This window comes from Cinclus cinclus, chromosome 1 (genome assembly GCF_963662255.1).
Source record: "Cinclus cinclus chromosome 1, bCinCin1.1, whole genome shotgun sequence".
NCBI lineage: Eukaryota > Metazoa > Chordata > Aves > Passeriformes > Cinclidae > Cinclus > Cinclus cinclus.
This window is the reverse complement of record NC_085046.1, coordinates 73,683,765-73,706,940: the sequence shown is the minus strand read 5'-3', so window position 1 is coordinate 73,706,940 and position 23,176 is coordinate 73,683,765. Positions and strand designations below refer to the sequence as shown.

Genomic DNA, 23,176 nt, shown 5'->3' with positions numbered 1-23,176 from the left:
ATGTGCCTAAAAATAATATCCGTGTGTGTTCCTGCAAAATTCTTCTAGAATTCCTCTATTTCCCATTTATCTACTCATGGCAGAAGCAAAAAAAAAAATTATATCCCCATTCTGCTTTTTTATTTTTGTTTCTGAAACTTGTTTGTCTACAAAATCAATTGTAAAACATAAAATGTAACAATATTCCAATATGACCAAGACACTTATATGCACTGTCTTCTTCGCACAAGCGAGAAATTAATTGTAAATGTAATTTTAAAATATGACTTTCACTGTAAATTAGATCACTAGCCATTGAAATGCCTTTAGTAGAACAAAAGCTGCTAATGTCTGTTGTCATCAATGCAGAAGAAATATGCTGACAAAAGTTTCATGTGCCATTTTTTGTTCTGTGTGTGACTGTTCTGTTCTGAAAACAGTCATTTAATGAAAGGACTACAAATTTTAGACACTTTTATGTACGATGGTTGTTGCATTTAGGTTTCTTAACCTGCCATAATGAGCAGCCTGTTTTGTCATTTCACTGAAAAATGTAACCTTCTGTGGGAGATCATCTCCAACATTATTTTGTGCTAAGACTACTTATCAAAGTAAGCTTGTAAGTCTATGAGAATAGCACAAAAATTTTAAGTGAAAAGTAGTAAATACATAGATATTACAAAACAAGATCTCCGTCAAGCTGGAATGGTTTTATATTTTTTTTTGTTGTTGTTTTTTTTGTTTTTTTTTTTCCCCTTGGAACATTCACTTGACATTTTTCTGTGTTCATTTTTACTCCTTTTTCTCTGCTTATTTGTTCTTAACCCTGGAGAGAGCCCATTCAAAATCGATTTAAGTCTGTTCAGAATGATCACTAAATCTAACAGTATTTCCTTGGGAGTTACTAAATTTGTCTTGGTCCTTAGCAATCACAAGTAAGTTTTCTGCTAGATATTGAGTTGGTCTTGTAAATTCTAAGTTTTCCCAACTGTTTCTTCTCCTTTGCACTGAACCACAACAAAGTGGTTCTGTGTGGCAGAAAAAGGAATAGTTGGTAAAATTAGCACCATAAAAATTACTTTTGTCCTTTCTCTTGAACCCTTCCTAAGGTCTCAAGGCCTTGATCTCCCTAGTGAGAGATATCTAACATATTAGTCAATCCCATGGATCTGGAACTCTGGGTCAGTAAGCACAGCTGACTTCACCGAAGATGAAGATGTGCATAAACATGAAATACCCAGCACTTCAGTGCCTCAGTTTTCTCTCAGTGGGAGAATAATCTGCAGAAGCATCACTGTCAATCACCCCTTCTGCCCAGTATTTGAACTATATTATTTGCCTATCCAGCTGAATCCTGGTCTCTGCTGGTCCTTTTTGTAAGTTGTGAGCATCAGTGTCACTCATCTTGAAATGTCAAAGGAAGCTAACAACTTACTCAGTACCATTTTGTATGGGACCACTCAAAAACATTTTCTGTGTCAGCTAGTTCCTTCCACTGCACTAAGGTAGGAGTATCCGTGATGCATCCAGGTTTTCTGAATGTGGACCTGTAAAACCAACAACAGCCTTCAAACTCCAAAAGGCCTTTCATAACCTTCCTTTCCGCCTCTGCGTCTTTGGGAATCAACTTTGTCAACTACTTTTATTCATTGTGAGAATGCTTGAAATTCCCAGTAATTTTGTGAAATTGCTTTTTTTTTACTATGTATACTACATTCATTCCTGTGATCTGTAAAGCCATGCAGGTACTTTTTTAAACACATACTGCTTTAAGAATTACGGGGCTCCTGGAGTCACTAGTGAACTATCAGGAAAGCATGGGAAAGTCTCATTCCCTTGCTGACAACAAAGGCTCTGTCTCTCTCTTTAGTGGTTATTACTTAGGGAATGAGAAAATCTAGGGTGAGAGAAGGGGAGGGAGGTACCTTTTTTGCTGATTTTTTTTTTACTTTCTACTCTTCCCAAATTACCAAAATGGTCCTGTGACATGGTGATACTGAGCACTCTGTGTGGTGACTTCTATTATACTTCTTTCTACTTTCTGACACTGAATAAAAAGCAAAACCAAACAACAACAAAAACAACCCCAAAAAACCCAAACAAACAACAACAACAAACCAAAATACTGAAATAAATTTATTTTTATGTAAAAAAAATATAATTTTAAGGTATTTTTGTGTCTTCAGAGAAGAATTTCTCACATCCTGTTCCTGTTATCCTGCCTTCACTAGTAGCCTCTTTGAAGTCACACTGGTACCCTTTGATGTATCCTACACCAGGTCTTGACAACTTAAAAACTTAGTCAACTCCAGGGAGATATACACTACCTGTATCATCAGTTCTTGCTTGAGGATAGATTTTCATTTTCTTATCCCCTGTCATGTTACTGTATTATGTGATGTTCAGACTTCTGATGACAGTTTACAAGGTTGCTAAAAGATCTCCACTGTGTAAAGTGCACTTTGGTGTACAACTTCTGTAAGTCAGAGAAGTTTATCCTATATTTTGTTTCTATTTTGTTTTGGTTTTGGGTTTTTTTTTTTGTGTTTCACTCCTCCCCTTTCCTCCAGTCATTTCTCTTCCTGGGTTTTTTAGTGTCCCTTTACTTTTTCTTCTATCCCATCTTGAGACAATGCCTTAAAGTTATGGAAATTGAATTCAAAGACTAATGGATTCCAAAGTGTACTTTCACTTTGGTACCACCAGGTTGAGAACACACACACTGTAACTCTTTTGTTTTCTCCACCAAAAGACACGAAACAGAAATATGCATTCTTATTCAGTCAAGTTATACACTCATGCCCTATAACTGTAGTGCATCCATGTAAATAGCTGCCACCTATTTGCAGGCTATTTTGACATTTCTGTGACACTAAAGTTTTCTTTGTTTGCAACATAGTGTCACAGACCTGACAGGCATCTCACAGCAAGCTGCTAGGTGCTTGTTTGGGAGCACAATCACACAGACATTCCTACCCCCAAAAATAGGAGTTCAGTGCAAGGAAACTTGAGATACATCCTTGGCAGAAGAGTATGGTAGAAGGACTAAATAAAGAATAATAAAGAAATATTTTGATAAATAATCTGAAAGTCAACATAGTAGAAAGATAATTAGTAGGCAGGAGTGTGTTCTCATGTCTTGCTAAAGGGTCTCTGAGGCAGCGGACTCTTTATTATTTTTCTGGTAAGAGATGAGTGCCTTAGTAGTCCACATAACATTGTCAATGTGTATCTTAAGTTTCTTTATGAAAAGACCTGAAAAATGGCTAATTAATATAGAGAAGACCTTGAAACATTATTATTTTGGACATCTGTAGGTGGTGGTTTTCCTTAAAGTCAATATTAAAAATGAAAATGCTATGGATAATCTACTTCCTGTATTGTCAAAACTGTTTCTTCTTTTCCATATATTTGAGGTTTTATATTTTTCTTTTTTAAAAAAACAAATACGGATAAAGCCTTCAACTCTGTTTGATCACATGATCCACTTTGATTCCTTTTATTCTGTGTTGTGAAAAAAAGCGTGCATTGCATAAAAACATATTCAGCAAATATATTTTAAACAAAAATGTATACTTGATGACTGTCATTAAGGTTTTAGCAAATATTCAAATGTATACACTTCTTTCAAGGACCAGAATATCAACATCTTTAATAAAATACTAGTTAGACTTTGTTTTTATTTTTTGCTCTCTTTCATTTAAAATAAACTAGAAACTATTAGTAATATCAATGATTTTTTTTAATTGTCTCAAAACTCCAAAATAAGATTAGAATATAATAACCTTCCTTTTATTATTGGTGTTAGTTTATTATTCAATTTCTTTGAAGGTATATTTAAAATTGTTTTCACAACTACCAGAAAAATCTTTGATAATTCCTTAGATCCCCAGGCATTTATATGTTAAGTCTTCTCAGTGGTCATCTGTTCACATAAGCAGGTATGTGTGAGTGAGTATCACCATGAAACTGTATTATGCCATATAGCAATACACATTGCAAATAAGAGCATGTTTATTTATAATCACCTTTTCAAAATAGGTTTTTTTTTTCTGTTTTCTATACTGCATTCCCATTGCAGAACACTCTCTGCATATCACTCTTGCACAGTACATTGCAACCGGTGATCCGATATAAGAAAATGCAGTCAAAAAGGAAGTATTGCACAATATGAAGTTTCCTTTGTTCAGAAAGTCTGAAGAGTTCTTTATGATTAAAAAAGTACGTAAGCAGTGTTTTTATAAATTCTAATTTATTTAATAAAAATACAAAAATATAAATATACATATATAAAAATATCAGGATGAATCAACACACAGACATTCTTTAACACAATAAATATGGCAGTAATATTAATCTTTCTAAAGTATATTTTTGAGATTAAGTTACAATGCAGGTGCACACTATCCAACATAGTAGGAAAGGTAAAGCAAAGCAATTGAAAAATATGGAGTTTCCATGTCATTATCAAAGGCGCAAAAAGCCTTTTGTTTTATTTTCATTCCAAATAAAACCCTTTAATTTGAGGTTTCTAGGCAGAGAGGGTGAGTTATAGTATTTTATTAAATCTCAATCGTTCATATTCATTCACGTTGACTTATTGATTAAGCAAACCCTTACTAAGACAACACCTATATTTTGTAATTTTTTTATTCCCAAGTAAGAGAGTAGGCCACTTTATTTATCTAGGAACATAGACAGGAATTCCACTAACACTGACCAGATCACAGATTGCTTTCTTAGTCTCGATCACTGTCCTCTCCACCATACATATCTGCGAGTTTTTTAAACCGAGGTCCCCAGTCACTGAGATAATCATAGTCTTGGTTGCCTTCTGTGGTAAGTGATTCCAGGGAGCTGAGTGAATTTGCTATGGAATCATTTCCTTCGTAGGCATATGTTGCTAATGAATCATAAGGAGGGGCAGCTGGGTCTAAATCATTTTCCTTTAACCTCCTATGAATAAAATCTTGGACATCAATGTTTTCCCAAAGAGGTGCAGTCCGCCTTATCTGAAATATTGTTTCTGGGATAACATCTCTTCTCATCTTACTTTCCTCCCTTGCTTCTGGATTTCTCAGAGTGCCAATGTCAAAAGCTTGAGTGTCTTCTTCCCCACCTCCTTCATCATTGTAAGTCACAATATTGTCCCGAACATCATCCTTTGAGATGATCAAGGGTTCTTTCTTCCTTTGTCTCTTGAGAGCTGTAAACAAGACAACTAATACTAAAAGGAAACAAACAAACAAACAACAACAACAAAAAAAAAAGAATGAAGAAATTGATAGTTAGAAAGTAAATAAATGAGCCAAATTTTACCTCATCTTTTGACCCAGAAAGGTTTTAAGGCTTGAATGGGATTTTTAGGACTATAGTGGTAAAATCTATCTCCAAGCTGAAGATAATAAGGGGAAGTATTAATGATTTGATAGCAGTCAAAACTTACTATTTTTTTCAAACCTATGGGAGAAACAATCAAAATACTTTATATTTAAAAAAAAATTGCCACTAAGCTGAAGTTGAAAAGTAATCAATACCATGCAATATTGTCCTACAAATGTTTGACTTTAATTTTAATTTTGTGAGTACCACCTTTCTGGAAGTCACTAAAGGGTCCTTTCATGAAATGTAGTTGAATCCCCTTAGCAAAAGTTACTCACACTCTTGAAAGCTACTGATTTAGGCATTCTTAAGTGTCTAATTCACTTCTGAATATGGGATCTACAGGACCCTCTGAAAATAAGTACCTGAAGACCTTCAGCTATCAATAATATTGACAAAATTATTTTTGCTTCAATGACTGCAAGAACTGAAATCCAGTCTTTGTTACTAAATGTTTCTTTTGAAAAAACATGATCCCTTAGTTTATGAAGTGCTAGTTGAATACCTCTTCCTTCTGAAAAGGTAAGGATTGATACAAAAATGAAGCTATATAAGGGGAGATAAAAAAAATGAAGGTAGGATTTGTAAATACACTCGGTTGCCTAAATGCTATTGATTTCAGTAGCAATTCAATGCCTAAGTGCATTTAAAATCTGACTCTCTTTCCAGTAGCTGGAGTAAATAAGAGAGGCCAGAAAGATCATCTGTCAAGGAGATATAATAGTGGATGCTGAACCATAAATTACAACAGTGCTGAATGGTTTTGTTGAGTCTTAGGAGCTAAGTTTTTGGTCTGAATCACCTGAGTACTGGTCAATAAAATAAAAAATTGGACTTGCTGCAGGTAGAGAGAGGGGAACAGAGATCTTCCACATGCCACGGTATTACATTGTGAATATAAAGGATGTTCCATTTTGTTTTATTTGGGTTTTCTTCCTTGTACCTGTACAGAGGTACATTACATTACTTTTCATAATGCTAGATGAGAATCTACACACTTTAGTAAGTTCAAGGATTCCATGTAGGAGAAAAGGGAGGATCACTGAAAGTTTATTATTATCTTTCACAGACTGGTACTTAATATGGCTCACCTATGTTAGGCATGTTGACACCAGCCACATGTTTATTTGACTACATATATGTTGGTTGTGCCAAGTAGAGCAGGGCCTCTTAACCCTGAGGCTGAGAGACACAAAGTGGTCATACTTGTTCTGCACAGCAGTGGTCCCTGATCCTCTTCTGACTCTCATGTGCTATTGCTGTGGCCCTAAGGCACATTTTTGAGTTTTGATAAGTTCAAAGTTTAGCAGAGATTTGTTCAATCTGTGCTAAAGCATTGCAGCCAATCAAATCAATGTTTTCATTGTGAACGAGTAAGGGCATGTGCTTCATGCTCCATTTTTTCATTCTCTGTGTTGGGGTGTGCAGGATAGCTATAAAGATGCAGAGCTCATTGGCATTGTGTTGAGAACCATGCAAGGTGAAGAGCTAGGTCTGGCAGAGTTTGAACCATAATTTTCTGCTGAAAGTGTTGCCCTTCAAGTTCTGCCTCTCAGAATATGTCTGGGTAACATCCTGAGGAATCCAAAGGGGCTGATGCTGAAACCAGGCCAGAAGGAACGCCCAAACCTAAGCAGTTTTGCTATCAGTTTGTCAGAGCTCAAACTCCCTCCCTTAAACCCGGTTCAGATATAGTTTATAGATATTGCCCTTCTTTTAATACCCATAGAAAATATTAGGAGGATCACAGAGTTATCTTGAATCAAGGGTAAAAGCTGGAAAAAAAAAAAATCCCCTTATAATTATATAAACTGGCACCTGTATTTTCCCACTGACCCCCTGACCAGCTATGTTTCCTAGGTGAGAAAGGAAAGAGGTTTTCTGCAGAGTTTTACTGGAAAGTAGAGGTGATGACACTTTTCTTGCAAAACATGCAAGTTGAAATTTTTGTGTTCTTAACACCAGATAGTGAGCTAACATTTATTCTACTTCCTACATCTGTCACCACATCTTTCTAATGTTTCTACCTTCCAAACGCTCATCTGACTTCTGTGCCCACACTTATTTAATCAACGGTTCCCACTATCACTTGCAAGAAATTGAGTATTTCTATCCTGTGCTTTGAGCTAAGTATTTTCTGAACAGAAAAAAAAAAAATCTTTCATCATTAAATAGCTAGTATATTTTATAACATTTAATAATTGCAAAATTTAGCACTCGACTTCAGAAATATGATTTTAAAGTTCTGGATCTGAATGAAGATCTGATTATGGTATGAACATTCCTCAAATGAGCATGGAAACTAAAACTGACCCTATATTTTCAATTGTGTTTAATCTAAATAACAAAGTCTTGGTCTTCTCACACAATCTTCTAAAGAGTAATGATGATATTTTTCTGCAGGGTCATGTGAATAAGGGTATTAAGAATATCAGGGCTCTCAAAGTGACTAGATCTTTGTCTGGTCAGGTAAATATCTCATCACAGGTACCTACCTAGCAGGATAATGATGCAGAGGAGAATGGCCACCAGTGCCCCGGTGCTGAGGCCGGCAGGGAGGAGCAAGGCCTCGGCACTGCAGGACTGCATGTTCCCCCGGCTGTCACAGGCACACACCCGGATGGTCAGCGTGCCCGTGCTGCTCTGGATCGGGTAGTCGTTGTCAAATATTATGATGGGCAGAAGATAGGTACTCGTCTTGCTACGGCTGTACCCATTTCTTCTAGTCATAATTCCTGCTGTGTTATCTAGAATGGAAATGTAGAATCAATAAATGTTTCTGAATAAAGCTTTATGTGATATTGGGGAGAGGGGTGTTAGGGTCAGCAGTTACCTTTGTTGTCTACAACAGAGAAGTTTGGATGAGCAGCAAATTCTGGCACCAACTCAAAGAAAAATTTGTGTCCTCGAGGAGGCTGATCTTTATCAATTGCACTCACAGTCTGTATGAGCTATAAAGAAAAGAGTATTTTATGCTATTTTAGATATCTTGTATTTCAATTCTCTGCTTTTCATGTCCAGTAAAAATCCAATGAATCTCAATCTGAAGAGAAAAACTGATGTCTTAAGCCAAATGTTTCCCACAGTAGAGGTTACAGTAAACAAATTGTTTTATCGTTTAAGCAGATAACAAAGGATGAAAAAGGGTCCAGTCCTCACTGCAGAACATCCATGTGCTTTGATTTGTACTGAGTGTCTTGCAGTGATACAGAAACATTTGCCCTTCTGAATAAGCCATAAACCTCCTGTGGCTTCATGTAGCAATGACAGAGAGTACTGTGTAAACCAGTTGTTAAGTGGGTCTAATTCTCAATCCACCTCATCTGCTCCTGGCGATAAATTGGAGTACTGCACTGGCAGGATACTCGATTCTCCTGGGGTAATAAAAAGAGAAGCTTTACTCTGTCCTAAATTGAAACCTCTGGCTGTGGAGTTTAATAGCTGCCCTAACAAGGCCACTCAAGCCCAGCTGGGAAGGAGTGATAATAGTTCCAGAATAGGGTCAGAACAGAGTCGGCTGAAAAAGAGAGGCTTTAGCAGTACCTCTGGATTGCATAAAGTTTCCTGTTGCATCAAAAGGTGCAAATGTGTGTACTCATGTTTATGCAGACTACATAAATTATAACAATTTGACTCTTTTTTTGTCTATCTGATGCTGAACTGAGAGAGAGAGAGGCTAAAGGAAACATGCAGAACTGAAGAAGGAAAAGTTACCTGGGAGCAGCTGTGGTTTATGAATTGACTTGCAACATTTAACACCACGCTACACTGCATGAGTCACAGTAATTCCTGAAAGCTTTGTGAATGGCTGTTCTGTCCTTTGCCCTTCTGGTGGGTGTCCCACTAGAGTGTAACCCATAGTCCACCTTGGCTTGCAAGGAAAGGTTTGCATGCAATCACAAGATGACAAAACTGGTGGCATAAGAATAGGAGTAATTCTCAACTGAGAATGCTATAACTCAGTACAGTTCTATGGCACCTAAACTGAAAGGCAGAATGTGTTCAGCAGTCAGACATTTTTCTTTCAAAGCCAAGAAGGAGCCAATGAATGTCTTGAGTTTTCAGGTGTTTCCAGTGTTCTGGGTGTCTTGAAATCCCACAGATATCAAAACCACTTACTATCAAAGACTTTATTTTTCTCTTATTTCCAGAGAAGGTGCAGCTTGACTTCTACCAGAAGTACAGTAATTAACAAGTAGCACTAATATGATCTGTAAGCTTTGAGCCCATCAAATAAGGAATTCCTTTTTCTTATATACTGTCTCTGAACATCTGCTTGAATGGGACTTGAGAACACAGTTAAATTTTGGAAGGTATGTAGTATCTCACAGAATGGATCATTGTATTAGGCAAAGTTATAAGGTTACAGAATATATTAAATATATTAAAGTGGGTTTTTTTGCTGTGTCATTCAGAAACTTGCTACTGCTAGTGTTGTACTGCACCATAAATATCTGACGCATTTTTTCTACATAATTTTGCGATAATTTGATTGCAGTTAATAATACTGAATTATAATATTAAAAACCCCAAACAACTCAAAACAAAAAAACAAACCCAAAACACAACATGGAAATAGTTGATGGGTCTGAGTTTAGCTCATTCACTTTCCAGCACCTCCTTCTAAAACAAGCACAAAATATGTTTTATGATGTCTTTTTATTTTTTGAGGCATATTTAGGAACTTGAAAGGTAATTTGTGAACATAAGCCTTGCACAAAAGGATGTGACTATGCTCAAATCAGGATTATGCAATTTTTCTAAGTATAATTAGAATAATAACTGCATATAAAAATCTCTTCACTTTTAAAGCATTTAATGATCATTGATCTTTCATTTTTTTTTTTAATTTTTAGTTATTTCACAAGATTAGTCAATCCCTTGTTTTGGTGAAGTATCCTGTTTAGTGTGTTTCTAATATGCAGTTTATATCAATAACTTTCCAATATTTGGTTGCTTTTGGTTTTCCTATAATCTGCCTCTGAGAATTTTAGTACAGAAAGAAAGAACAGGATTTGGTTAAATTTTAGTTTCCTACAGTTTAAAAATATTGCTAAATATTTTGAGTGGGTTAAAACACCAAATTTAAATGAGAAAAAATTCCTTTCACATTAGCACCAGTTTGAAAAGACAGAAGAAATAGAAAAGTACCAGGGAGAAGAGAGAATTAGAGTGAGTGACAACATTTGTGCAGTTTATGTTTACTTGCTGAAAACCTCGAGGAAAATATCCTGCTGTAATAAGTATCAGAAACTATAGTTGTGTATCATGGGTCTTTTTGAGATGTAATCAGTGGTTGTTTGTAAGATTTGATTCCCTTCATGTGCAAATCACATGGAGAAATACAATGGTACCAGGCACAGAAGAACCTAGTTACAATAAGTAATTTTTGTTGAGAGTAAGACTGAAGAAGATAAAAACCCAACCTTATTACCAGATCTAACGATTGGCAACATAAATTGAGAACCAGCAGTTTGCCTACCAGAAAAAAATGGGAGCCTAAATGAACAATGAGAAAACATGATTGCAGGTGAATTGTTCCAAATGATGAACAGGTGAAAGGAAATTAGAAATATTATCTAATTAAGGATTTTTTTCAGTTATACAACTGTAAATAAAAGATGATGTCAATGATAATCACAACAGAAATGAAAGCAATCTGTCTATTTTAAAGTATCTTATTTATATGAAGAGAAGCTAGTAGTCTTTTGTGCACATTTTGTGATTTCATTATGGAAATATATTCATCCATTTTGATGCACTTAGGGACATTGAGTTATGATCACTCTTCAGCAGGATTTCAGAGCAAGATCTCTGATGCTGTAAGATTTATGAAAGAAGAGTTATTTCAAGAAAATTACTTTTACTCAAATATATTTCAAGCGTATCAAGCTTAGAGAAGATAAAACCATTCCCACTATTTTTTTTTCTTTCATTCTTTCCCACAGCTTAGAAATTACAATGGTATTGTCACTATTTTGACAGCTGCCTGTGCATGTGCATGAGCAGTTTTGTGTATTTAAAACAATAGTGTCATACTCTTGAGTGAATCTTAATAAGTCAATCCAAGTTTTTAAGGGTCACTTTTCTTCGAGGGTAATGAAAATTTAAACATAAAGCTGAAGTTTTCTCTTTTACATTCAGTCTCATATTTACAAAGTGTTAGTAGCAGTTTGACAATGTTAAACGAATAGCAAGAAGAATTATTCCCAATGGAAATATTTCTTCACAATATTCTTCAGCCATTGTGTTTACCACTGCTCTGACAATGACAATGACTGGTGTCTTGGGACAAGTGGTCTTTAGTATTTTTATCAGTGATGTAGGATATGATCTATCAAGTGCACCCTCATCAAGTTTGCAGATGACATGAGGCTGAATGGTGTGGTTGGCAAAGCAGAAGAAAGAGATCCTGTCCAGAGAGACCTGTGAAATCTTGAGAAGTAGACCTGTGAGAATCTCAGGAAGTTCAACAAGTCCAAGTACAAGGTACTGCACCTGGACCAAGGCAATCCTAGACAGGAGCAGAGAATGGGAGAAGATGCCATTGGGAGCAGCCTTGCAGAGAAGAACTTGAGGGTTCTGGTGGATGAAAAGCAGGACATGAGCCAACGATGTGTGCTCAGAGCCCAGAAGGCTGACTGTATCCTGGGCGGCGTCCAAGGAGGAGTGGCCAGCAGGCGAGAGGAAGTGATTTTCTTGCTCTGCTCTTCCCTTGTGAGATCCCACCTGGAGTACTGCATTCAGGTCTGGGGTACTCACCATAACAGAGATGTGGGCCTATAGGAGCAAGTCCAGAGTAGGGGAACAAAGATGGTTAGGGGGATGGGGCATAAAGACATATAGAGACAGGCTATAAAGATGGGCTGAGAGAGGTGGGATTGTTCAGCATAAAGAAGAAGAAAGCTCTAGAGAGATCTTATTGTCATCCTCTAGTATTTTAAGAGGGCCTATAAAAGAGAGGAGGATTGACTTCTTACACAAATGGCAATAGGACAAAGGGGAATGGTTTTTATCTAAAAGAGGAAAGATTTAGATCGTATGTTTGAAAGGAATTCTTCAATCAAAGACAGTGGGGCACTAAAACAAGTTGCCCTGAGACACTGTGAATAATCCATCCCTGGAAGTGATCCAATGGATAGAGTCCTGAGCAACCCAATCAGTCTAGTGGGTCACATTCCTGGCCATGGCCAAGGGGGTTGGAGCTAGATAGTTGTAAAGATTCTTTTCAATACAATTCATTGTATGATTCTATGATTATATTTATTTCTTTAATGATGAAGACAGAGATTCTGCTAAAGTGTTTGGATCTATTTCACACTAAAATTATTTTTTTTCAAACATGGTTCAATTATAATCCTGTTTGTGTTTTTTTTTGTTGTTGTTGTTGTTGTTTTGTTTTGTTTTGTTTTTGTTTTTGTTTTTGTTTTTGTTTTGTTTTTTTTGTCCTGGATGCTGTGATTTTTAGACCATGACTTACACCACAGTCAAAACTATGACTGTAGTTTATATTCAGGACATTTTACGGTTATTTGTACTCATATCTGAAAAAGTGGTTGGGGGTGAGTGGACTGCCTAGAAACAGATTCCTTGTATGTACCACATACAACCTTAAGCAAAGGCTGCTCTTCAAGCTGTTTTAAAGACAGCAAGCAAGTAGAAGCTAGGTGGGGGAATTCTGAAATAGGAAGGGTCTGTGTGCACTTCAGAGCATGCTGTTAGTATTCCTGAGGCTGTGTTTGCATACACAGAGAGCTGCACAAGTTGAAGACTCTGGTTGTTGGCTCAGCCTTGGGAATGCCTTTAAAAGAAATATAGCAACCATTACAGCAAATGTTAAGCTTTATCAGCACAGAGGTCAGCACCATCTGGGTGCTTTTAAGATGGGCTTTTCAGCATGTGCTGGCTTGGCATGTCATGCAAATAAATGGCTGTTGCACCTTGGCTCCAGGGTATACTGTTGAAAAAGTATAGCCATATGCTTGGAAAAGTTCCTTGGAGTAACATCAACAAGAAGAGGTCCACGGCTGGACACCAACCATATATTTTCTGGTTAAAAATTCCTACTAATAAAATAAACTCTGAGACAAATAGAATGTTTGCAAAGAATTCTGCTATTTCTTCTTTTCAAAACAGCAACATTATGGTGGTTTTCATTTTTTATTCATTCTTATTTTATACTCTTATTCAAGTTATTTTTATTTGCTATTGTATTTTATTTCTTTTTCAAAATTCTTTCTTTCAAAATTCACTATTAATGGTGAAGAATAATGTCACTTTGACAGAAATTTAAAGATGGTCAGTGTTGTAGATTGCCTTTCTAAAGTTTAAATACAACATGACTATCATACAGCATAAAAATTGTACTTCCAATCACAAAGACCATGGAGCAAGATATTGTTAAGGTAGAGATATAGTACTAACTGCCGAATTTTTGTTATTTCTATATGTAGCAGAAGAGAGGAGCAGGCCTACTCTAGTCCAGTCTAAGCATTTGGGCTTTCATTTTTTGCTATAGCATGCTCTTAGTTAAACCTGGTTGTTATCCAACAGAGAAATAGACTTTAAAATATCACTAAGCACTTGAGAAATGAATGTGTAGGAAGTGTTAGTGTTTATTTTTGTCTAACATTTTTTAGAAATGGTATAGAAGAGAACAGAACAAATTCTGGATCTTGAAGAACTGGCTTTCTTGAAAGCTATTGAACTTGTTTGGTCCTGATAGTGTTTCTCTAGGAATCTGAAAAAATCTCTTTGTCTGCAATAAACTACGGGGAAAGAAATTTTGTGAGAGAAACTACGTTTGGCAATCATGAGAACAGTGATGGGGAAATGATGGAAGAACAGATTTGTTTCTCCTATCCTTTCTTCCTCTTGCCCTTTTTCCTGCCTGTATGATCTTGTAGAGTCCTTCACTAACGAAGCTTGAATGTATTACTAACGGCAAGTGTAATTATGTGGGACAAAGATGATGTAAAAGATGTGATGATATGGCCCATAAGAGTGTTTCAAAATCAATCCATCTGTCAGAGGATGTCCATCTTGTCATTGTGCGGCTTGAGTGATCACACTTGTACAGACACAATTTTAGGCTATACACCTGTAAGGTGTTTTTCTGCTAGCTGCAGAAAACAGCATCCATCGTGTGTGTGCAAGCTTGAATAGTTGCCTGCCACTTAACAAACTTCATGTTCAGCAATGCAAAGCAGTTTGGTTTCCAGATCTTGGCTCAGTTGCACAAATGTGTTGGCAGTTTAAGCAGAACGGAATGCTTATCAAAAGTTGGAAAACTCTCACTCCAATTCTTACTTTAAAAGACAGACTATTAGCATGGGTCTCTCACTAAAATAAGCCAAAAGGTGTCTACCTAGTAAAGCAGGTACGATATTTATAAAGTCATGACTGATAATTACCAATGCACACTTCAGAAAAAGTGATCTCTTTCTGCTCTATTTTAAAAAGCAAGGGAGGGTATGGAAAGTAATGCGAAGAAAAATCAGCCAAGTCTCTGAAAGAGGAAGCAAATTTCAGACATTCTGATGTCTGAATACCTGTGAATGGCAGGAAACAATATAGCATCAGACGGGGAAAAAGTGACCCAGGTTGTTTTCTTTATGGATGTTGAAATTAGCCAAATTTTTGCCAACAACAAACTATGCAGTAAGCTATGGAGCTAATTTTTTACCAACAAATTGTTCAGTTAAATCAGTCTCCTTCTCAAGTACATCTTCCTTGTTTCCATGGAGAGGACTCATCCTCTAATCCAGCTAAAAAGGCCCAGTTAATTCCCATGACAAGGGCATGAGAGAATTGATACCAAAGCCTTCCCCACAACAGCCCCTGGGGCTTCAGGATTAGGGGTTATTAAGTTGCAGAAGAGGAAGACTGCTTCCTGCTTTTCTTCAGCCTGTGTACTAGCCAATGGAATGCCATTCTCATGGTGACTAATGTGTTTCAGCCTAATGAGCATAGATTTTTATTAACCCTTTGTGATAAAGTTTCTCCCCAGTCATACTATTGTTGTTTGGAGACAAAAGAGTAGGAGAAACTGTTTTCTTTCCTCTGACCCTCCTAAGGCTATCTGAAAAACACAAGTAAAGCCTCTAATATCTGTTGATCCTGAGAATGAGTAATGATGTTTCGTGGCAGAGTACAATATTTCATGATTCTTATGCTTCCTGATGCACCTGAGAGTTAGAGGGCAGTGTGACTAATAACTGGTCCTAGTTGAAAAAAAGGAAATTAATTAATGAAATATATTAACCTTATCATTTTGATTCTTTTGTTATGGCACCAGATGTAGAAGTAGTGCAGTGATGTGTCAAGAAGCAATAATGGTTGTAATAAAAAAGCTGCTTTAGGTGATCTCTAAAATAGTTTAGAGTAGTTCTAAATTAACATGTTTCTATTTTTCTCATATTATACAGGGACTGCTAGACATAAGCAATGCAGGTTCTCTGGAACTTTGTATCCTTGTCCAAAACATTCAAGTTCGTATTTCTATATTCATCTTTAAGCACCAAAATAAAAGTATTCTCATGTATTGAAGGTTATCTGAAATACTAAGTCAGTTATGCATAAATGTCCAGATAAGAACTCAGGTGCCTCTCTTGAGGAACCCCAACTGAACAAATAGAAAACCAAAATGGATGTCTCATTTTTCAGTAGCTACACTTGGTGCACACTGTCATTCTAGTATTTTTTGTGGGTTTTTCCAATGAAGGAACATTGCTGAAATTTCATTGGTAAATTAGGTGTATGGAAGATCTGGAGAACAACATGCTTATCTATGGAATGTGTCTTTGTCATATCTGTTGTTAGGTAAGCACAGAATTTACCAGAAAGGTAAATGAAGTTTCATACATTCATGGACTAAGTTTGCTAGACCAGATGAAAACTGGATTTAGTAAATTGACAGCCAGTGTGCATGGATTTGATTTCAAATATCTGACAAAACCTGTGTTTGCTGATTGGCAAAAATGTGCAATAATAATTTCAATAAGACCTTAACTTCTGAGCTTCTGAACCTTTCTTTGTGTTATGCAATTAAAATATACGACTCGCTTTTCTATCAGTCATCACACTGAAATTTTAAGATTTATTTACCTCAATTTTGTCTTGTACAATGAGATATCGTTACATCAACATAATTTAGGTTCTACAGCAGCTATTTGAATTTAATGGCTAGAATTAGCTGAATGTATACAACATGAAAAAAGCAGCTTATAAGGTCATACACTAAAACTCTATGGGTCTAATAGACAAACGTTTGGAGAAATTTTGCATCTTCTGTAAGGCTTGAGTGATATTTTTAAGTGGCAATTTATGTCACTGGTTAAGACAGGGTGATGAGATCACAAACCTTAGTTGCTGTGGAATGCATTCTTTTTTCATTTTTCTGATATGATAATTCCTTCCACCATTTTAATTTAATTCATGACTGCCTTTGATATGTATATTCATCTATTTATATCATTTATATGAAATATAATAAAACTTTCTTTAAAAATAATGAAAAATTGTCAAATAATTCTTCAAAGGGAAGTGATTTTTTAATCAAAGTGTCCTCTGCCATTCTAACCCATTCTGAATCTGATATTATGTGTATTGAATGAAAAATAAATACAATTGAATGCAGTCTTACAGCAATCTATTGTATTCTCTTTTTCTCCCTTTGCTTTTCTTTTTCTATCAGTTAAACAATTAATAAAAAAATCCCTTGAATTGCAACTGATATATTACATGTTCTTGCTCTGTATAGAGTTCTGCAGTATCTGAAAACCTAAACTTATCTCAGGTACCATCTACGCTACTTTTTGGGAAGCCTCTGTGACTTAAAAAGACACTGGGCAGAAAATCAGACAAAACATGAGCATATCCATCTGATGCATATCCATACCACCCATCTTTGCAGAGTATTTCACTATTGCATGGTCACTGTGATCTAAAAAAACCAAAATATTATACATTATGATCATTTTCATATATTTTCTGTGAAGCCAGCTATCTTTGGCTGGATGATGACAGCCTAAAGCTAGTGAGACATGAGGACAAGACGTAAACTGGTCTTGGAGCTTCATCCTGGCTTGTCTCTCATAGAGTAGGAACCCACTGATGTTTGTGCTAGTGAGAATAACGATCTCAAGGTTTTTCTTCCAGTCAAAAAATTAATCAGTCCAGAGAAGAGGGTCATGCATGGTATAAGGTCTATTTTGGAGACATAATCTTTAAGTACCCCATCTGCTTCTAAATCCAGTTCTTTTGTAAATACTTTCAGAATTACAAATCTTTCTTCACATGTTTTAAAACTGAAGGACTGACTGGCATAAGCATAAATAAATGATGTTGTAACAGCAGCAATATTAAGATATTTCTGTAATATGGTGTCTCTGAGTTATGTTGGTTTATCTACTTTCTCAAACACAAATTATCACTTTGTTTAGTCTTCAATGTTTTTTTCTTGTCTTTTAGATATTTACAGAATTGCTGAAGTGTTTTAGAAAGGGATATACAAGACCTTTGATCAGACTCAACTAAATGCCAAACTGACTTTTAACCTACAATGGAAACAGTTACATTGCTCTTTATTTTTGAAAAAAGTTTGGTTTTCACATCTTCTTTACTGAGACATAATAAAGATTTTGCTGCTTTGTGTACTTGAAGGTATGGCTACATTAAATAAGCCAATGATAAAAATTCAGACATAAGTGGAATTTGAACAATGTAAAGCATTATGCATAACTATTTCTGTAAAATATTTCTGACAATAAAATGGAAAACGACCTTAAAATATCATTTTTTTATTATGTCCTATGTTATTGTACTGTGATATTGTCCTTCATCTTTTTATGGTTTTTTTTTAAATCAACTTGTATTTTCTGTAGAAAATAGGAAATGTAGAGGCTGGATTAGTCTGTTGCCATTCAAACTAAGATATGTTGAAGTCTTCATCATGGCACTGCAGGATTGTTTCTTTACAAGTTCTTTGTAATATAAGTATTGGTTTACCTGTCCTGCTTTTGCATTTTCACAGACAAATGTTTCATAGTAGTTGGCAAACTCTGGTGCATGATCATTTATGTCTAAAATCCGTATGAAAACAGGTATCTGACTACTTTGTCTAGGATTATCTGGAAAAAAGAAAATTATATTACAACAAAAAGATATACATACATGAAAAGAATCTGATACTTTTTCCCAGTAGATATTAGAAATGTTCATTTTTATGGATTATAATAAAACAATTATCTATTGTTTAATTGTTACAATAGCAATATATAACAATATTATAACAATAAATTGTTAATAATATTATCTAATTTCTGTTATTAGATATTATATATAGATATAAATATAGGTGATATATATATACATATAGATATAGATTGACATAAAGTATGATTAAGTTGATTTGCATTAAAAGCAGGTCACTGAGTTTTTATGGAGTTGTATTTTATATATCACTTCAGCAAATGATTCATTGCAAAAGTTTTTCCATAAGGTTGAGCTGTTAAGAATATTTACCTTTTCAAATCAGTAAAGCAGTAAAACAGTATCAGTTAACAACACCACCACCAGAAACACACACAAACACAAAATCACAAAAAACCCAAACCAAAATGTTCTTTCTTCCCTAACTTTAAAAAAGCAAACAAACAAACAAACAAAACAGAACAAAACAAAACAATAAAATTACATATGCAGGATATGATCATCAATCACTCTTTACAAACCTCCAAACTTAAGGTATTGCCAGAGAGGATTCTCACACTATGCATATTGAAAATGTAGAACATGTTTGACCAAACAATGAAAAGCATTTAAGAGAAAAATATAAAAGATATAAATCTTTCTGAAAATGGGAATATGATTCATCTCTCCATATTACCCAACTCCCAGACTCTTAAGCACATTGACTCCAGGGGAATCTATAGGAAAATAAAGGAAGGGAGAAAAGTTTTTCATTTAATCAGTGTCTGTTTCCCCCTTTGATGACGGTTGCCTCAGAAAAAACCTAGGAAAGAGACATCCATACCTAAAAGTATCTAACAAAACAGTAAAGAATCCAGATGAAAGATTTAGGCCGGGGGTTTACTTCAGACATGGAGGACAAAGAATTTCCCTAGACTTGGCTTCCAACAAAGCCATTTTCTGAGATAATTTAAATCAGTTGAGGTAAAGTGTAATTTGTTCCCATTTACAGAAATTATTCTGACGACGTATTTGTACATCAGGGACATTTTCTTCTTCCTTTTCCCCGAGGATTTTCCCAAAGATTTAGCTTGAGATAGAGCCAGTGCATCACATCTGCACCAAATTATTTGATGTGAATTATCAGGGAACCAGTTAATTTTTCTAATGTATAATGTATATGGTTTTGTTGAGCCTGAGAGTTCCAAAATATCTTTTTAAAAATGAGCAAAAAGTGTCTTAACATATTAAATTGGATTTTTAGATTTCTAAAGACACTTTTAGGTATCTAAACCTGCCTTGTCTATTAATATTATCTGGATAAGGGCAAAAGTAATGAAACAAGACAAGTCAAAGAAACTGTAGAATTCAATTATTTTCTCAGTTCAAATATTCTTCTGAGACAACTTATATCTTCAACTTACTGATTTCAGTTGCTATGACAGTGATGTTGTGCCAGGGAGTTTCTTCTCGGTCAAGTGGCTTTGAGAGGAATAAGGATCCATTTCCTGAATAGATGTTGAATATTCTGTCAAGGTCAGTGTGTCGATCTACAGAGTATCTGTCAAGACACAGTAAAATTGAGCATCACTATCTCCCCTTGCAGTCTCAAGTTTAACTTATAGCCACCTCTAAAAGTTTTCTAATTTTAACTGTGCTTAATCAAGAATGTTTTCTTTACAATTAACCTAAGCTTTCCCATAGCTACCAGTATGCTGCAAATACTTAGAAGCAATTTTAAGACTAGTGAGCAGGATGAAAAGCAAATTATTATATAGGTGGTTTTTAGATTGATAATTGAAATTGCATGTTAGCTCATAAAGAGAATTCTGCAATAATAACTAAAAGTGATATTTTTAGATTAAGATTTTTTGCAAATTAATTATTTCTTAGAGAATTATGTCACCAAAGGACACATATTGCAGGCACAAGGAAGTATCAATTTATAAAATCTATTTTTGGGGTGCCAAAAGGAACACAAAACTCAGGAGAAAAAAATCTTTCAGTTAGTCATCCTTTAAGATGAAATTTCTTAAAATCCTGTTTTATGACACTTGCTTTTGCTTTGTTCTTACCCAGCAAGGAAAAATTTGTTTTACAGCTGTTTTTTAATCAACTTAGTAGTTAGAAGTTATTATCAGGTTAAATTGATATTATATACATATTTTATTAAAAATATTTTATTTTCTTCAACCTCTCATATCTCCTACCTCAAAGCACACTGCTGCAGGACATAAGAAGGCTGGTTCAGAAATGCAGAGATCAATTTTCATAATCACTTGCATGGTAAATACACAAATTTAAGTGCTGTGCTTGTCACTGCAGATAATAATAGCAGATTGGTAACAATTACAGCAATTTCACAGCACTGAACTCTTACTTCTAATTGTCATTACTTTCTTGCAATCAGTTCTTATTCAATATACTGTGATCATTAAATAGTTAAGCTACTGAACATGGACGTTATGTACAAAAGTCTGACTGTTATCAACCTCAGGGTGCATGGAAATATTCAATTTTGGGTGTTTTACATGGTATAAAATAGTAATTTTATAAGCAGCTTGGTGAAACTACCAGAATATGCTGGCAATTAAATGCTGACATCTTTTTTTTTTTTTTTTGCCTGGTTCCTATAGACTGTTCTTCAAAAGCATTGTCTACACCACTTATTGTGCTAATTGTCTTTGCCTTCAAAAGCTCCCCTAGATATTTCTCTTTGACACTTTTTCAACAGCCCCCATGTGCTTAATTACCCAAACAACCTCTTAATACCTTGCACTCTCATCACTCTCTGTGCATGAGACTTGATCCACACCTAAAGAATTTTATATTGTGTAATGGCTTACTTTATTGCATTCTTTGCTATATCTGGGTCTTGGGCTACAACCTGCCCAATAATGCTTCCTTCCTTGGCATCTTCATCTACCTCTATTAAATACCAGGGTCTGCTGAACACTGGAGGTTCATCAATGTCTTCAACAGAAATTTTGACTAAAGCCGTGTCTTTGAATGGCCCCAGCTGAAGAAAACGAGGATCAGGATGAGTGTTGGTTGCTTCTACTCTTAGAGTATATAACACCTTGTTTTCAAAATCCAGATGCTGAGGAGCAAACAACAATAATAAATAAAATTACATCACTTTACAAAAAATGTAAGTTTTACAACACCAAGTCAGAAGGTGAAACATCTTTAGGAATGAAAGCTCCAAATTTTAATCAATCTTGGGGAAGATGAAGTCTACTAGATCTTATTCTGGGCATTAAAAAAGTAAGGATTATTATAGGATAGCAAGCTAGTTATGATCCCTCTGCCCATTAATTGTTTAGATTCCTGAAAAAAATAGGAGTCTTTGACCTATATAAAAATAGAAAGAAGGAAACAGGAGAGTTTTACTCTGTCCATAACAAGGAGTTGTGTAATGTCTTATTTGTCTCGTCTCACTGGCAGTAAAAGAACAATTATTCCAGTTCTTAAATTCTCTCTGTCCTATCTATGTTTTCTTTACTTCCTTTTACCCATTACCATCCACCATTACCTGTTTGGCACTAAGAGCAACACAGACTTGTCCCTGATCTCCCTGTTCCCCAGTAAAAAGAAGATCTATGAAACTTGATTTTCAATATGGGTGATATTTATATCCATATATGCATATGTAGATAGATGCTCATACATATATACACATAAGTATATGTGTTTGTATAAAAATATATTTATAGATCTGTATTTTGTTTATCAATTAATGGTATCAATTAATGAAAGATATCAATTAATGTTATTGACATATTTATTAACACTAGAATAAAAAAGAGTGTTCAGAGTTTAACAAGCTGTATTCTGAAAAGCAATCAATAAATCTGTCAGACATGGTATTTTGAATTAAATTTCTGTGAATGTCTCTGCTCTTGGAAGTTTTATTGATATCATATGTAACAACTGAAATACCAGCAAGACTGGACTTAAACCAAGACAGATTTTAGGTACTGGAGACAGCTGGCTGTTAAAAGAATTAGAGAGGGAGAGTTTAGCCTTGGATGTGCAAATTCATCAAACTCCAGGTAAGCCTCCCACCCTTGTAAGTCTTGCCACAGCAATCAGCTGATAAACCCCACTGTGAACTGAACCCCTCCAAGTTTTCACAGCCCTAATTTGAAAGTACTGTGTGTGAGACTATATATTGAACAGACAGGAGCCACTGAAATATTGCTTTATGTGAAGTGACAAGCCAGTTAATTTCCCTTGAGACTAGAAAATAACAGATACCTGCTGAAGAAAGAGAAGAACAAAACTAATACAACAGCTCTTTGGCAGCCTGACCCCTTGTGAGATCTACCCTCCCTTCCCCTGGAAAAAGAAAAAGAACTGTAACACCTGAAGAGCTAAGTACATATAAAAGAGAAGGAGAAAAAATAAACCTTTTTGACAGTTATAATCCCTTCCTGTGTGTCCTTGTCAGTGATGATATCAAACATGTCTGATCCATCCCCATTGGAGATGCTATATTCAATCTCTGCATTTTCTCCCACATCGGGGTCATTGGCTTTAATTCTGCCAAGAGGAGTCCCAGGTGGTGCAGATTCAGGAGAGCTGAACTGGTAGGAGCCTGGAAGAGCAAAATCGAGCATTT

General features: G+C 35.4%; 1 protein-coding gene across 2 annotated transcripts in view; it reads right to left on the bottom strand.

The window, feature by feature from the left end:
* Positions 1-4,718: 4,718 nt before the first annotated feature.
* The window catches only part of LOC134047662 (cadherin-9), a 66,158-nt gene continuing 47,700 nt past the window's right edge, over positions 4,719-23,176 (bottom strand). The window contains exons 5-11 of one of the 2 annotated variants that reach the window (XM_062499009.1): positions 22,965-23,152; positions 21,399-21,652; positions 19,977-20,113; positions 18,370-18,491; positions 8,195-8,312; positions 7,857-8,108; positions 4,719-5,206 (exon numbers count right to left, since the gene is read on the bottom strand). In XM_062499009.1, coding sequence (XP_062354993.1) covers positions 4,719-5,206; positions 7,857-8,108; positions 8,195-8,312; positions 18,370-18,491; positions 19,977-20,113; positions 21,399-21,652; positions 22,965-23,152 — 1,559 coding nt within the window. The remainder of the gene's footprint in view (positions 5,207-7,856; positions 8,109-8,194; positions 8,313-18,369; positions 18,492-19,976; positions 20,114-21,398; positions 21,653-22,964; positions 23,153-23,176) is intronic. The other variant, XM_062499093.1, reaches the window with a different exon arrangement.